At 54.8% G+C, this 16,500-nt stretch overlaps 1 protein-coding gene across 3 annotated transcripts in view; it reads right to left on the bottom strand.

Moving 5' to 3' along the window:
* NECTIN1 (nectin cell adhesion molecule 1) overlaps positions 1 to 16,500 on the bottom strand; it is a 156,622-nt gene that overhangs the window by 17,942 nt on the left and 122,180 nt on the right. For 2 of the 3 annotated variants that reach the window (XR_007353526.2, XM_048827326.2), the window contains exons 6-9: positions 14,543 to 14,690; positions 9,549 to 9,636; positions 8,914 to 9,024; positions 593 to 776 (exon numbers count right to left, since the gene is read on the bottom strand). Coding sequence is in view for 2 of the 3 variants with exons in the window: in XM_048827326.2 (XP_048683283.1) it covers positions 636 to 776; positions 8,914 to 9,024; positions 9,549 to 9,636; positions 14,543 to 14,690 (488 nt within the window). In the remaining variant the exon portion in view is untranslated. The remainder of the gene's footprint in view (positions 1 to 592; positions 777 to 8,913; positions 9,025 to 9,548; positions 9,637 to 14,542; positions 14,691 to 16,500) is intronic. The other variant, XM_048827324.2, reaches the window with a different exon arrangement.

The raw sequence follows: 16,500 nt of genomic DNA, 5'->3' as shown, positions 1-16,500 counted from the left end.
CCCCCCTCCCTCTGCACGGTGTAACTAGAGTTCCTCTCACCCACCTTGCCTTGTATTGCACGTTCCTCTACACAGACCCGAGGAGCTGCCCACAAGCATGAGGGAAGCTCTTGAAAAACTTCTCTCAACAGGTCCCGGGGCATTTGGCTTCCTCTTCGGCACATCTCCCCATGGCCGCTTCGCTTCTGGCTACCCAGGCAATTCCAACCGAAATCCAAACCAAGACCCACCCCACTCCCATCCGCACCACTCACTTCACATATGCCACCTTGACAGGGGAAAACCAACCAGAAACAAACATTATCCAACCCGCCCTGCCCCCAACCTCTCCACACAGCACGAAGCAAAAGGACGGGCGCGTCATGCCGCTGCAGGCCGCATGCAGGAGAGGCGAGGCTACAGCGTTCTGGCTTTCAGGTCTCTCTGGCCGGGCCCCGTGGGGACTGGAGGGAGCATGCAGCACCATGGAGACACGGGTGGGGGCGGGAGGTTAGTATGCAACGGGAACCATTCCACGAGGGAGGGAAGTGACAGGAGGTGGGGGGAGCACAGATTTCACCAGGAGCACAGAAAGGAGAGTGCGTTTGTGTACCTTGAGGCCAGAATCTTAGGGGAAAGGCCTAGAGTGGCATGCGCTAGCGTAAGTTAGGCTGGATGGTTGCATACTCGACTAGGTCTCCGCCAGCTTGGATGGAGCTCCGGGGGCTGGGTGACGAGGCCAGAGCGGATGTGTCCAGCTCTGCATAGTGGACATCACAGTCCTTGGTGCCCGAATTCTGGAGATGAGAGAGCAGTGAGGTGTGAAAACACAGAGGGGACAGCAGAGTGCAGTGATGGGGAGGAGCGAAAAACACGAGGAAGGGGAGAGAGAGAGAGAGAGAGTGTGAGTGTGCAAAGAGGGGGTGGGGGTTTCATGGGAAAGGGGTAGGGGGTTCATGCCAAGAGGGATGAGAAAGGGCAAAAGAGACAGGGGTGTTAAAAGAAAGGGGGAGAGAAGGAAAGTGCGAGAGGGAAGAGAAGAAAGACAAGAACAGTGAAAGGAGGAGAAAAGATAAGAAAGGGGAAAAATGAACAATCATTACAACTAAAATTCCCCATCAGAGCCAGGATCCGAATGGCATTTCTCCCCATTCATTAGCCGAGCTGGGCAATTAACCTGTCTGAGCGGACACGCCCCCCCCCCCCATGTGTCTTCTCCAACCTGGCTGAACAGGGGCTGCTTTCCCACTTCCAGCAGCTACTCCCCCCTATGGACAGCTCCATCTTTGGGAAATTGGGGCGGACATCCTGGCCCCACTGAAGTCAATGGGAAAGCTCCCCTTGACTTCAATGGGGCCAGACTTTCTCCCCCTGGGAGGGTGAACTGGATTTAACCCCATATAATGGCAGTGCTGTCCAGTTCCATGCCCCCTCCATGAGCCAGCAATCTCACTGCAGAGGGCCTGCACAGGGTGAGGGGGGAACATAACCCAGAATCAGGGATAATGCTTGTATTTTTGGCCCCAGGAGAACAGACGCAGGTGTGGATGGGTGGGAATGGTGGTCAGATCCCTTGCGATATCCACAGGACATTGGCAGGAGGTCCCCTGAGCACTTCTGAGACCCTCTGGTTGAGTTACCCGTCACCAGTAAAATATTGCACATGGAGCTCTCAAGGTCACAGCTTGGTGTCCAAAGGGCAAGAAAACACCCTTCCCATATGGAGGACACTGGGGTTGGGTGCAGGTCCGTCCGTGCTCCTATTCCTCCTCCTTGTGTGTTGCTCTCTCTTGCTAGAGCACTAGCTAGGTTGCTAGTTCTTGGGGCAGGGAACACCTCTGTGATGTGTCTGCCAAGCACCCATCCCATCTGTAGGTGCTCAGCAATAAGGAATCTTGCATGGACAGCATGATACATACCTGGTCTCCTCTGCAGGCTTCCCTCTGGGGACCTCCAAGCGCCTCTACAAACAGTCACGAGTGAACCTCCTGGGAGGTTTGTTTTAGAGTGGGGAAACTGAGGCACAGAGCCGGGCAGTGACTTGCCCAAGTTCACACACAGAATCAATGCCAGACTGGGAATAGAATGCAGCTCTCCTGCCTCCCAGCTCTAAGGAGCACCACAAACATCCTCTATAGACAGCATTTCAGGGGCAGCCTCTGGTCCCACCCACACAAGGTGCCTGTGTTGACCAAACAAGAAGCGTGTTTGCTACGGCTCACCGGAGGGCAGGTGGGACGCTTCCAGACACGGGAGCCTCTTCTCGCTTCCCCTCCCTGAGCTACTGCATCCCGTGCAAATTAGGTAAAAGGTGTTTAATTTGAGAACGTTCCCCGCTTTGCTTCTGAACGGTTTTCAGCCATTTACCAGCTGTGGCAGGGCCATTTCCGGAGGTTTATGGCTCTGTGATGAGCTGTTTTAAGCACCTGTTGCTGCACAGGGTGATTGGTTGAGTCATCTCTTGACTGTCTTGCTGCACCATCTACCTTGCTGTAACTCTGGGGGGCAGAACCCCTCCACCCAACAGGGTGGTGGGAAATGAAAAGCAAACAACGGTGGTTCTTCCGGTATCATATTCCCCATGGGTGCCCAGATAGGCTGGTCTTGTGAGGGGAACCAACAGACTTCAAGGTGCATTCTGTGCTGCACGGCGGGAGAGGGAGAGCGGACGGGCTAGCAACAGAAAACCCAGTGTACAGCCAGGAGTTCACAAATGTTGGGGGCTGCGGGGGGGGGGGGGGGGGTTGTGTGTAAACACATGCACAGCATATGGAAGTGCAGGGCTTGTGTAGTGGTGTATGTGAGGGCTTGTGAATGTATGTACGTGACATCAGAGGTTGGTGTATGTGGCAATGGTGGAATCAAGCTCCTCCGTCTGACAGAGACCTGAGTGGTCTGCGTCTTCATTACCTGCTGCAGACAAGTGTGTAACTTGTAGGGCCAATGAAATCTCACTGACCGGGACCGAGAGGGCATGTGGAGAGAGTGTGTAGGGGCCAGGGGGCTGGAATAGAAGAGTTTACTGAACTTCTTCAGTTCAATTCTGGATAATGCTGGTCCCAATCCAAAACCCAGACCCGAAGGACCATGATCTGGTTCCAGCCTTTGCATCTTGGACCCTTTCTCTTGTCTTGGAGAGGGGTGACCCAAGGCCTGAGGGCCCCATCCTTCCATTGTCCACATTGCTGCCCCATAGCCAGCACAACCCCGCACTCTGGGGATGGGGTCTGTGTCTTTGCAGAGTCTCGTGAGTCTCTGCCACTCACTGGTTCATGCCTGCTCCCTGCTGCTTGTTTAGAACAAAAATGTATTCTAATATCAATAATGTGACTTTTACACAAGCTCTAATGCCGACACCCTGGTAATTCCCTGTCAGCCAAACGAATGACACGGCTGCCTGGACTAATGAACCCTTTCCCTCTACACCTGCAAACATGTAACCACTCCCCGCACACATGCCTCACGCCTGAGCTTCCACACACGCACACTCACACCCACTGTGCCGTTAGCTCACTACACATCCCCATGCAACACAGACACACACAACACCTACACTCACATGTATGTACCCCTTTGCACACGCACACACACACATTCTTGTGCATGCATAGGCTCTCTGGCAAGGCCACACACACACACTGGCAGACCCAGTCACACTCATGCACACATTAGAGAGGGGCCAGTGCTAAGCTTTGGAGACAGATCTGGATATTGAAATCTGCAGAGTGGGGGGTGTATTTAGATCCAGGGATTTGGTGCTGGCTCCTCACAGTTATGCGCACAAACATGCTCCCTTCTCCACACATGCACGCACGCACACACGATGATACAGTGAAAACCAGACACAGCACCAGCCTGGCAGGTCTTCCAGACACCGCACCTTTCTCTGGCCTGAGATCCCTGGAAGAGAAAACAGCTGAGCCCATGGGTACTGGCCTAGTGCAAAGCTCAGAGGGGGAACGCTTATCAGACGTGCATATCCCCAACTTCTGAGCCCTCATCTCCACTGGGAGGGGCAAGGGGAGCTGGGTCATTTGGTACCTGCCTGCCTGCACAAGGTGCTGTGTTTGTTGGGGGCTCATAGACTTGGCTACATGAGCCTGCCCGAGGCCTGGGCCAAGCCCTAGAGACACCATCCTCTCACTGCTGTGAACACCACAAATAACCTCCCCTAGAGGAAAAGCGGGGCAGAGGGGAGGGACATTTCACCCATGTGCTGGGGGGGCCTGGGGCACTGCAGATTTGTGGGGCAGGTGGGACAAGGAGGAGACAGTGTGGCAGAAGCTAAAATGTCCTCCTCTTGGGGTGCAGGAAGCACAGACACCCCCCAGGGAAACACCCAGCTAATCAAGGAGCAGCCAAACCTGCCTCTCCCTCTGCACACCTGGCAGGTATGTGAAGGTGGAGGTGTCTGTGTGGCCTGGGGCATCTGCGAGGACGGGACTGCTCCTCTTGCTGGAGTCGAGGAGGAGGAGGAGGAGGGGGCTAGGGTGAGCAGCGAGAAATGATCATGGGAATTTAGGGGTGTCTGCGGCTGTTGTTCGCCACTGTGCTGGGCTCAGTTCCCAGGGCTGCTCTTGTTCTCTTCCCCTCCCTCCATCCTACTCTCTTTCCCCTTCTCTCTAGTCTTTTCCTTTTTTCACCCATTCTCTCTCATCTGCCACCCTTCTCTGGCAGCCCTCTCTTCCCCCAGCCCTCCCAGTCTCTCTAATCCCTATCCGACTCTCTTTCTCTCCAACTGTGCGAAATCATCACCCTGAGGCAGAAGTTTTCATGCATCCCTGTGATGAATCTACTTTATCCCAAATTACAAGCCATCACACAATTCACTGAATGTATGAAGAGCCCGCCCCAGCGAAACACAGCGTGCCTGGCTCTCTAATCCCTTCCCCCATCCGTCTCTAAGCAGACAAAGCGCCAGCAGAATAGGAACATCCTGTATTTCTCCAGCACCTTCCCCTCCGAGGGGTCCCAAAGCCAGTGACAAACTATCTATATGCAGGAAATGCTTCAGCATGCAGCTGCTTCTGGGGTAGAACACCCTGCAAATCAGAGTAAGGCAGGAAGAGACGAAGTGAAACCAACAAGGGAATTTAGGGGGCAGCTGTAATTCGCCACCCTGGAACTGGCCGGGGCACTGACCCAACCACTCTTGATGTGAAAAGGGATCTACCATAGCTTCCCCCCTCACCTCCAGCAGCACAGCTCCCCAAAGCAGCATGCCAGAGCCTTGGTGCCAACACAATCTTCTGCAATCACCACAGCTGCTCCTTAGAGATCTCCCATCCCAGTCCTGGCTTCATCTGACCTTTCTTACCAGCTGCCTCTCACCCTTATCTAGTTCTAATACAGCACTCCGCAGCCTTTTCCATGCCAAGGCCTCCCCCTAGCCTGCCACCCTCCTCCCATCTAGCTGGGATGAACTCCAGCTCCTCCTCCCATTTAGCAGTATGGGAGGGGCAGAGGGATTGCTAACACCTGTTTGCAGCCTCCCCCTGCTCCGAGGCCCCCATTGTCATGAGGGCTGCTTTCCTGCAGCACCCCTCCTCTTTGGATCTCTTTGCCGGCATTAAATCTCAGGTCCAGGCCCCTGCCTCCGGCCCCCCAGCTGATGAGATCACACTGTGCCCAGCTGACCCTGAACAATCTGAGGAGGATGCTTCCCTGTAGCCAAACTCTCAGCCACACCCCTCTGGCCGCCCAGTGAGCTGCTCCCACCAGCGGGGGGGCTGTGGGAGCTAGTGGTGACCAGGCCACAGACTGGACCCCGGGTCTGGAAAGGGTTTGCAAAGGCCGGCAGAGCTTGCAATAGGCTGGGTGCTGTAAGCATGGGCAGAAGGCCATCTCTGTGGGTTTATGGAGCCCACAACGATTCCCCCAGCAGGGCCCATGGGAAGGAGCAGGGGGAAGAGCTGGGCCCGGACGTGCAGCGCAATACATCCCTGTCCCCGTCGCTGCCCCACAGCCAGCGTGCGCTATCTGTGCACCCCAGAGCCCTTGGCAGATCCCAGCAGGCCTGGCAGGAAACGTGCACACTTCTCCTGCTGACTTTCAGCAGCCTCCATAGCCCCTCCGCCTGCTCAAAGGGCCTGGAGATTGGCAGGGATGGAATGGAGCCGACTGGGAGCAGCACCCCTGCCCACCCCTAGGCAGCCAGCCAAAGGGGTGTTACCAACAGCTGGAAAACGGGCAGTTGGGGGCACCGGAGGTGGGGATGATCTCTAGGGCGTGGGGGAGGCAGGAACAAAACCAAAACCTTGTGAACATTTTCTCTGTGTGTTTGGGGGGCAGAGAGGGGGGTCAGGGCCCTGGGCCAGGCAGTGAGAGACCCAGTCCCTACTCTGTTTGATTCCAAGCAGAGATTTTCCTCCAAAATTATTCCGTCCAGCATTACCTATTGATAGTGCAGCCTGCGGGTGAGTCGGCATATGGCAGGGGAGGGGTCCTGTGTGCCTGGGAACGGATGGGGGGGCGGAGGTACCTGAACAGAACCAGATTCAGGACTGAAAGGGGCAGGACTGGAACCTCACTGACCAGAGCCCTCTGATTTCTGCAAGGACAGTCCAGCAGGGTCAGGGGATGCTCCCCACACACTGCCCCCTACAGGCCTCCGTCCTGCCCTGGTGGGACCCCCTCTGGGGGAAAAGGGAAGTTTGGTTTTCATGACCCGTCCCAGCCTCAGTGCTCCAAACGGTGGTGGGTTTTTGGGACATGTGTCTGCTCCAAGCTGGACTGAGATTGCCAAACCAGGTTCCCATGGTTACTACATGGCCACCAGCTGGGTCCATCTTCCCATCACTAGCCCGGCCACTGATGGCTTTCTTTAATTAACCAACCTCTTGTTATTTACCAAAGCGAGCTAACTCCTTCCCCATAATTATGGGGGAGATTCTGCTCTCAGATCCCATCCTCAGAGCACAGCCTAGCTCCGGGATCCTGCTCTCCCCACAAAACACACCTGGAAATTGGCAACCAATTGGGGAGACCAGGAAATTGGTCATCCCCCTCCCCTCCCATCTCCCCCCGCCGGCAGGTCTCAGCAGAGAATTTTTCCCTTAGGGCTATATGCCCCCTGCAGCTGCAGTGAAGTCCCCGGGATCTCACCAGTGGAACCAAGAGCAGAGTTTGGTCTTTAGGGTTAGCTTTTGCATCACAGCTGTTCTTACTGTCTCGCTGGTTGACATTTCTCCGGATGAAGGTGCTTTGGTCTGATTGTCCTCGCCCTTATTCTGGAGATTCTCACTGGAGACACACTGGTATAAAAGCAACATGAGGGAGAAATCCTGCTCCCTACATCCATGCTAATTATTATAGGTCCTTTACTCTGCACTTTTCATCCCAAAGCACTTCATATAGAGCGAGCACTGGTGAAATGCAGCCACCTCTGGGGTGGACAGCAGCAAGCAGAGCACAATACATTGCTCAAGAAGAAATTTTGGCCAAGGATGCCAGGGCAAAACCCTCTGTTGATCTTGTACCCATTCTGAGCAGTCAGGCCCTTGACTTAAAGTCTCACTGAAGAGATTCCCCTATGCATGGTAACTAATTTATCACCCTCGGAGGAGCAAAGGTCAGTCAACACTGCAGGGATCTAAACCTGCAGTTCCAGGGAGTCTAGCTGTACCAAGGCTGATGCGTAGCCCATGAGTCACCTGCTTGCAGGAAGGCAGACAGCTATCATGCATCGCTATCTAACCTATTCTAGATCTGCATCAGCCTTCCCTACACTCCTGCTACATTCCCTCCCTGTCTCCTTGACCCCTAGTCCCCCTGCTGCTGCTGCCTTGCATTAGCAGCTCCCTGTTTCAAGCTGAACAAATCCACACAAAACACAGGGTTTTAAAGAAGTGTCCTCAATTTAAAGTCAAACTCCAGCAAGCTCTGCCCTGCAGATGATTTCCCAGTCTCCTCCTCTGCGTACATTCTTCTCTCTCTGGGTCACTTCACAGCAGCCTCCCCTCTAGCTTAACAGTCTCTTATGGGACTGGCTGCAGAAGGTGAGGACCCAGCAGGGAGCACCGGCTGGGTCACAGGCCCCGATGACTTGCTGAAAACCCTACTCTAGAATAGATCCCCGCACCTCCTGCCTCCGTCCACCTCCCTTTCCAATGCAGATTCGCAACTTGCCTCTTCCACCTTCTGCAAAAAGGCCTGAATCTTTGCTGGGAACAATGCAGAGGTCAATTAGCAGTCAGGTTGCACACAGTACCCCGAGCCAGTTGGCCCCTGAGCCCCAGAATAAATGTGCCTCAAAAAAGAAATGTAGGCCTGCAGCTGCATTCTCTCCCACGCACTGCTAGTAGGCTGTTAAGGACCTCAGGCCCCAAGCCCCCCTGGGGAGATGAGGATCCCAAGAGGCACGCAGCACAGGGCAGGCCCAGTCAGGAGAGGATGGACCAGGATCCACAAGCAGATCCTCACTCCTTCCAGCCACACGATGGTATGATCTCAAGGAAGGGTTTATGGGTAGGGGACCCTGTGACTCTGATTTGGCCAGGGTGAAGCTGTCTTGGGACTGATGGGTCAGGGAGTGGGGGTGTTTGACTCAGCCACGCCCATTTCAGTCCTAATTCCCACCCCATATGCTGCTGGTTGTGTCTTGGAGAGGAGCCCATGGGACGTCCCATGCACCCACAGTTATGGAAAGCCAGGGGGGTTACACAGTGGAAGAGGAAAGGGCAGAGTCCTGCCAGGCTAGGGTCAGCGGTTGTGGGGCGAGGAGGCCGAGAACTGGATGAACATGGAGACTGTGGTCTCGCATCTCAGTCTAGGAGAGGGCTCTCCTTTCCTCCAACAGCTCGAGAGAGCAGGCTGCCTCGCCCACCCCAGCAGACGGAGGAGTGACCTAATCCCTTATTGGGAGTTCCTGTGCAGAAAACAGGGGGCAAGGGCCAGGTCAGGTCCCTGGCAGTGCCGGCACCATGCCCTCCTTACCAGCTTGTCAGAGTACGGAGAGGGCTCGCTGGCTGCCATGTCGTAGTACGGTGTCTGCAGAGGGAGCTTCTGGATCTCTTCCTCCTGCTTCATGTTGTCTAGGTGGACGACCTGGAATTGGGAAGACAGGTCAAGAGGGCAAGCACCATTCTCACCCTTCCTGCCACCCATCTGGGGAGCAGCACCTGTCTCAGGGGATCGGGCAAGGTGAACAGAGTCACCATGAGACCTCCCCTGCAGGGTCCCTCTCTCCAGCTCTCTCTCTGCCCCATTCCTTGTCTCACCATGGTTAGGCATTACACTTCAAAGGCTGGGAGTTCACCAAGGCACTGATCCTTCCGAGAAGAACCCTGCCTGACCTAGAACCTGTCCATGCCCAACCTAGAACCTGTCTGTGCCCAGAAGGGTGCAGGTTGGGTCCAATCTGCAGTCTCCAAGGCTGCTGAGATCCTGGACAGAGAGGATAATCCCAAACCACTGCCCTCCTCCCACCAAACCTGCTTCATGGGGCATTCCGAAAGGCTGGCTGGAGCCTGCACTTTGTGCCTCCAGAGGCCTGGCACCCTCAATTCTGGCTGAAGGCCTGTCTCCCATGCTGGCAAAGAAAGTGGGTGTGCTAGGTTGGGGGTAGGTACCTGGATGTCTTCTGCCGTCAGGTGGCTTTTCATCTCCTGTTTCCTCTTTGGTGGCGGGACAGGTTTGTGGGACGGAGGCAGATCAATTCTGCAGGGAGAAAAGCAGCCGTTGGTTCGACTGTGGGGTCAGGGAATCTGCTCGATCCCACATGCACCACTCTCAATGGCAAAACTCCCTTTGGCTTCAGTGGGTGCAGATGCGGATCAAGTAGCTTGGGCATTATTGGGGGGGGCAGGGAGGGCTTTCCTTCTGGGTTCCTGGCTTTCATCTCCATGAAGCTCACTTCCCCAAGGGAGCCCGTGTGTCAGGGCTGACCAGCCCCTGGAGGTTGCTTCACCCACTCTGCAATTTAGCCATAGAAATGTTCATAGTCCCAGAATAAGGGATCAGTCAGAGCTCCCAGGTGCAAGGAGCACTCACCTCTCCCTCCTCTCTCAGAGAACTGCATCCCCCTTCTCCCCCATGCCTGTTGCCTTTTCACTACAGTTCTGGCCCAGACCTTAAATCCCTTGGGGCAGGGACCCTAGGACAGATTCCACTCTCTTTTCTGCCTGTGTAAATCTGGAGTAACCCCAATGACTCCACACATTCCCTTTGCCCTTACCCCCCCCCAACTTCTTCCCTCTTGGTCACTGGACCCACAGCTGAGTCTTCTCTGAAGTTAGCTCGTGAGCTTTGCAGGGAGGGACAGACCATGTGTCTGTACAGCACCTAGAACACGAGGGCCTCGATCCTGACTGGGGCATCTAGGCACTACTGTGAGATGGCTAGATCCAGCGATTCAGCTTTCCACTGAACTGTCAACATAATTAAATGGGCTGCTTCTAATATTTCACCTACCCTCCTTGGATTCTTTTGTCCACACTACATTTCTAATCCCAGGTCAATCTCTGCCTCAGATTGTGGCCCCCAGGCTGGTGGGGGTAAACCCACTTCAGAGTTGGCACCAAATCATCCCAACAGGGACTATTTGAGTTGTTGCTTTGGATTCCAGGAAGCAGCTTGTGGTGAGCACTGCCAATCAAGAGGAAGCCAATGGTCTGTCTGGTCTGGTAGCTGGTCTCTGAGTGGCCACTGTTGGATACGTCAGGCTTTGGCAAAAAATCTTCATATTGCACACACTGTGCAATTTATTCCTGATCCCAAATGGGGGGATCAGCTTTTGCCCTGGAGCATGAGGATTGACAGCCTTTGTAATCTCCATCCTAGGGACTGTCTCTACAGTTTCTGCTCATATGCATACACGTGTCTAATCCTTTTACAAATCTTATTAAATTCTGCCACTCTAATTAGTGGGCTGCCCCCTCCCTTTTCTCTCCATACGTGTTCGTTCTCCTTGTGAACTTCAGTAGATGCAGGACGTAGTTTTCTGCAAACTCCAGTGGATTCCAAGCCCAGAGCAGGGCTCGGGACGGGGATGCAGGGTGGAAAATGGGGGTTGCGGACTGCGGCAAGGATGCCCAGTGACTTCAGTGGGCTTTGGATCAAGCTCCTAGATGGTTCTATGCAAAGTGGGGCACCACACAGTGATGGATGGCATGAAGAGTGGGGAAGAGATGTCTCTGTTATCTCAGGCTCCAGGAGAAGGCCTGACCCCAGGGTCAGGGCATTCAGCCTGCTCCATTGTATGACTCTTCTCTGCTAAAGTAGCTCTTCTTCTGCCTTTGTGGAGGGCCATTGTGGGAAACCAACGGTCTGAAAATGGCTCTTTTGCAGGCCTGATGCTGTCCATGCAATTGCACCCCACATGGTTATTATTGTCTCAACTCCTGCTTTTCACTCCGCTGTCTCTCTCTGCACACTCCCGTCATCCTCCAGTGCCTTCTCTCAAACAGAATTAAATGGAGCAAAACATTTTTTCTGGGATGTAACAACCATGTGGTGGGGAGATCCATTTACCCTTCAGCTCTTTGGTGCTTTCCCTTTGCAAATGGGAAGGGGGTGATTTGAGGGTGATAGGCGGGGCATTTGCTCTCTGAAAGGATACAGCAGCAAGGAGGATGCTGTTCCCTGAGAGGATGCATGAGAAGAACTTCTCCAAAGGGGGTGGGGGTGGAATTGTTTGTGTGGCACACACTGGAGCAACCACTCTGCTCCAAGACCTCTGCTCTGAGCCTCAGGGGACATAGCTGGGCAATGGACCCTCAGTGAGCAGCAGCCGGTGGGATCCAGTGAGTTGTTCCCTTCTCCAGCATCAGAGGGATGCGGGATACCAGGCTAGCACATTGTGGTAATACCCAGACTGTAATGAACTGCCTGGTATGAATGTATGACCACTACTCTCTTCAAAATCAGAGCAGCCTGCCTGTGTGTCATAGACCCCATACTGCTGGTAGCTAATGGAGAGTCACATTTAGCTCAAGGAGCTGGGGTCACATCTCTGGTGCAGGGGGAGATGAGATGCCCTGTTGGGAGTCTGACTGGCCATGTAGTTTAGGGGCAACCACCAATTCCTAGGTGGCTACAGACTTCTTGTGATCAGAGTGTGCTAAGAAGGGGCACAGGGAGAGTAGAATGGGGAACAAAATGGTGTTTGAAAGCAAAGATGAGCCCAAACCCAGACACGCCCCTGCCCCCCCAGATTTTGAAAGTAGTTAGTGGGACCTGAGCCTGGACTCAGACCCGATTCTTGCCAACAACCTGAGCACCTAGGGGAGGATGGGGCCAGGGCTGAATTGCAGGTTGAGGTCCCAGCAATGTGACTTGAACCATTCCAATAGTCAGGGAGCCAGAGAGAGCTGCCACGGGAGAAGAGCCTGGGGTGGAGGTGAACAGGGGAGCCTGCACTGAGGAGGCTGAAAGGGGATCCACGCTGGAGGAGCCCAGCTGTGCATCAGGATCAAACTTCAAACCTGTGCACACTCTATTGTGAGTCACCTCTTGTTCTGGTGCCTTGTTCACTGGAGCTTGGGGGAATACCACTGCCTCAGTGTCTTGCCCTAATCTGAGTCCTGGGGAGGGGGATCAGGGAGTAAGAGAGGGCAGGAGTAGAAATGGGAGGGGGCCAGGCTGGGAAGCTGCAGGGAGACCACATGTGGGGTGTCCAGAGAAGTGGGGAGATCAAGAGGGGAGTGAAGAGGCAGAGAAAGCAGGTTGGCTTGTCTGCTTTTCTACCCCAGAATCTCTCAGTGACACAATCAAAGGAGAAACTTTCCCTCCTCCAAACTTTCTAACAACTGAAAAAGGATCCACAACAAACTCTGCTGTGAGTGGGAGCCAGAAGCTGGGAACCAGGAGCTGTCCCTGCATGTTGCCAGAGCATTGGAGGTGGGGAGGGGAGTCAGGTATTTTTATAAATGGGCCTGAAAGCTCCCACGTATGAGATGCAGGGGAGAGACGCTTGCTAGGATCCACTCTGGGAAAGGACCATGCTTGGGGCTGGTAATGGCTTGGCCCTGTTAGGAGGGGGAGCTACAGCCCTGAGTGATAAGGCAGAGAGGAGCAAAGATGATTTATCATTCAGGGAGAACCAGCCGGCAGGAAGAAGGGAGAGAAACACACACAATGAAAGAGAATAATTCACTCCTCTGCCCAAGAGCCCTGGACCATGCCCAGGGGCTGCCCAGGGTACACTCAGCTTGGGGCACTCCCTCCAACCAGGCCAGCCACCACAGGGCTGGGGAGCAGGATCCTCTTGGCATGTCCCCTGCCTCCCGCCCACTGTTCCCTCTAAGCTGTGTGCACGTGCGTGTGCACACAGACCCGGAACCCTGCGCACCCGGTGAAACACCGCGCCCACAAACATTTGCACAGAAGCACAAAAATTTGCACACAAGACATTTTTTGCACACACGGCCTGTCAAAAATTTGCACGGAAGAAAATTAGAGGGAACATTGCTCCCGCCCTGTTTTTGGGATAGTTCAGCACCATGGACAGCAGGCACTCCATCAATTCCCAAGGGCTGTGGCAGAGGAGAGGGGCCAAGCGTCTCCAAACCCAAGGGTGGGGCCGGGTGGTGGATCTCTGAGCTCCTGCTCCATCAGCAGGCAGAGACGAAAGGGGCTGCTCCACTGAGAAGCAGGCGAGACAATGCCCCCTGCACCCAGGCTGGCACAAGCGAACTGCCATTTGTGCCTTCCAAGCAGGCCTCCCTGTAACGCAATGGGCAGCGGTGCAGTTTTTGCAGGTTCCCCTGTCGTGCCTCCTCTTTAAACATCTGCCCCCAAATACACACAGCTGGGGTGACAAGGTCGTAGAGAAGCCAGGGGAAGCAATGTGGGACTCTGAGCTCAGTCTCCAGGGAGTAGGGCCCTAGGCAGCACTTGGGAATCCTGGTTCAATCTCTAGTGTGCAAGCCCTGGCTGTCTCTCCATCAGCAGGCACCCCTGATCAGTAGCCAATGGGCCACTGATCCAACCCGCCCACCCCCATCACCAAAGATTTATTTACCTCATTCTCTGTGGGGTTCAGGCAGCACTTACTGCAACCCCCCACCCTTTGCTTGGGATTTTGGAAAAATCTCAAATGGGCCAATTTGCTTTGGCAAAGCTAAAGAGAGGCCCAGTTTTGTCCAACCCCCGATGCCGGGGTCCCACCCCTCCATGTGCCTGGTGTCGGTGTGTATGTTTGTGCCAGTCAGGAGCAGCCCTCACCTTTTGCTCTTTGGAGACCGGGATCCCGCACACGGGTTCATACCCTGCTCTCCCTAGTGCGTGCCATCCCGTGTCACCGAACCTCGGACAAAGGCATCATGGCTGGCTCTCTCTGCTGAGGAGTGGAATTGTTGTGGCTGCTGCAGGTTCGGATACAGGGGCATTGGCCAAGTGGCCCGCGTGAGGGCTCTGGCCGGGAATCCGAGAGGACGTTGCTGTTTAGGCTTGAGGGGTATCAGAAGAGCTCTCAGGGGAGGGATCTAGCAGGGAGAGCCACAGCTCAGGCTGGGGGAGCAGGAATGGAGCTGCAGGGAAGGAGGTGGGGTGGGGCCAGTCCAGGACTGGGATGCTGGAGCCCAGGGTTGAGGTGCAGCCGGGAGGGAACGCAGAGGCTACTCACAGGTCATTGTCGGTCTCTGTGCGGCTCTTCTGCTGTCGCCTGTAGATGATGAACACAGTGACGGCCACGCCGATGATGAGAGCCGCAGCAATTACGCCCCCCAGGATCCCGATAATGCCCCCTGGGGGTCCCTGCGGCAGCGGCTTATCTGGAACAAACACAGAGACGTAACGCATTAGCATCTGAAGCCTGGGGAGCAATGGTGCCAGGCGTAGCACTCAGCAGAGCAGAGGCCCAATGTACTGCAGATCCTGTGGCTCCCGGAGAGAGATCAGCCCCCACACTGCACACACTGCTTGATCTCCCTGTCCCATCCCTCCCCCTGCAAGGCATACCCTTCTGCCCCACGATGGACCTTGTCTCTTCCAGGTCTCCAGAGACCTGGTTTTCTATTGACTGACACTGCTCCATCTTGGCCCCTTCTGACCATTTGGGTCCATAGATTCCACGATCATAGGGCCTTGCCTCGAGAAGCACCAGACGCCTCCTTCGCTGGCCTCCCGTGGATTGAACAAGGTTCCTCGCCACTTATCAGCCCCCTTGCCGAGTACCGTGATCCTCCCCACCGAGGGCCTCCCTGCTCTTAGCATTGCTGACCCCACTCTCCCAGGTCTCCCCTCCCCATGGCCTGGACCCCCCACTGGGACCCGCCTCCCCATAACCAGGTCTGTCCTAAGGATTGCAGCCAGAACCGACAGCAGGGGGAAACCTATGGGGCACTGGGGGTGTGGGCCTCGTCCTCCCAGAGTCCCAGTGCTCAGATACTACAATGCTGAGCAGCAGTGCCAAACCCCAGCATTCCCCGCTCCTAGTGGCTAGAGATCCCCCAAGCACAGGTCCCCCAGGCGCCCACCAAAAACTCCTCGCAGTCCACCAGGGCATTGGCTACGGTCCTGAGGGTTAACCCTTCAGCTGCAGGTACTTTGCCAGGTACTTTGTCCTCCTGTGAGTAAACTTGTCCTCCTGTGAGTACTTTGACTCACAGGAGGACAAGTTTAGTATCAGAGGTTAATCCCAGGGAAGCAGTGACTGACTGGGGGCAGATCAGGGTGTGTGTGTGTGTCAGGGTCCTGCATCCATGGGGCACAGATATCCTGGCTGTCGGATAGGGCATATACCCCCTGCCCTGGCTCCCATTGGCCCTGGAGCTGAAGAGCTCCATGACTTGGAGTCGGCCTCAATGCAACTAACATGGACCTCATTCAAAGGAAACCAATCCCGTGGGCTTGATGGGAAAGAGCTTTGAAATGTACGATAAAAGGATTTAATTTGCTCTACCTTCCAACCTAATTAAACTTGAAAACTAGCTAATTGGTACTTTGTACTTACAGCTCCGGCAGTGATGAAAGTGGAAGATAATTGGAATGGAGGAAGGAAAAAATCCAGGGGAGGGGGAAAAAGGGGCCTGCTGGAGCCTGGTCCCCTGGGGAAGGGATGCAGCTCACAGCAGAGCATATGCCTTCCTTGGAAATGGGGTGGAGACCTGCCCAGTGGTGTGTGCGTCTCATTACAAGGGGCAGTGGCCCTGGTGTATGCACCATGTAGTTATCTCCTCCCTGCAGAGGTGCAAAGTGTGATCTGATTTATATCCTCAGCACCTGAGCCTGTCACATGCATGAGACATGGGCCAATAATGCCAGCCCTGTCTATGGGGTGGGACCCAGGGCAATCACCCCAAGGACACACAGAAAGTTTGTGGCAGAACAGAGAACTGAACCCGGATTTTCCAAATCCTAAATGACTGGCCTAACCCCAAGGACAACCTTCCACTAGCTGGGATGTTAACACTATCAGCTCTGCAGAGCCTTCCAGCCCCAAAGCCCTTGTGGCTTACTCACAGCTTGAGAGCATTCAGATTCTGCCCATCTCACATAAGGGAAGACGCTCTGTGCTAGTCAGTGGAATTCCCCCTGTAGGGCAGATGGAATAATAATGGTATATTGTATATGCTGTGGGCT

Source organism: Caretta caretta, chromosome 22, assembly GCF_965140235.1.
Source record: "Caretta caretta isolate rCarCar2 chromosome 22, rCarCar1.hap1, whole genome shotgun sequence".
Classification (NCBI taxonomy): domain Eukaryota; kingdom Metazoa; phylum Chordata; order Testudines; family Cheloniidae; genus Caretta; species Caretta caretta.
Note: the sequence above shows the minus strand (reverse complement) of the source record. Positions and strands in the feature narration are given on the sequence as shown.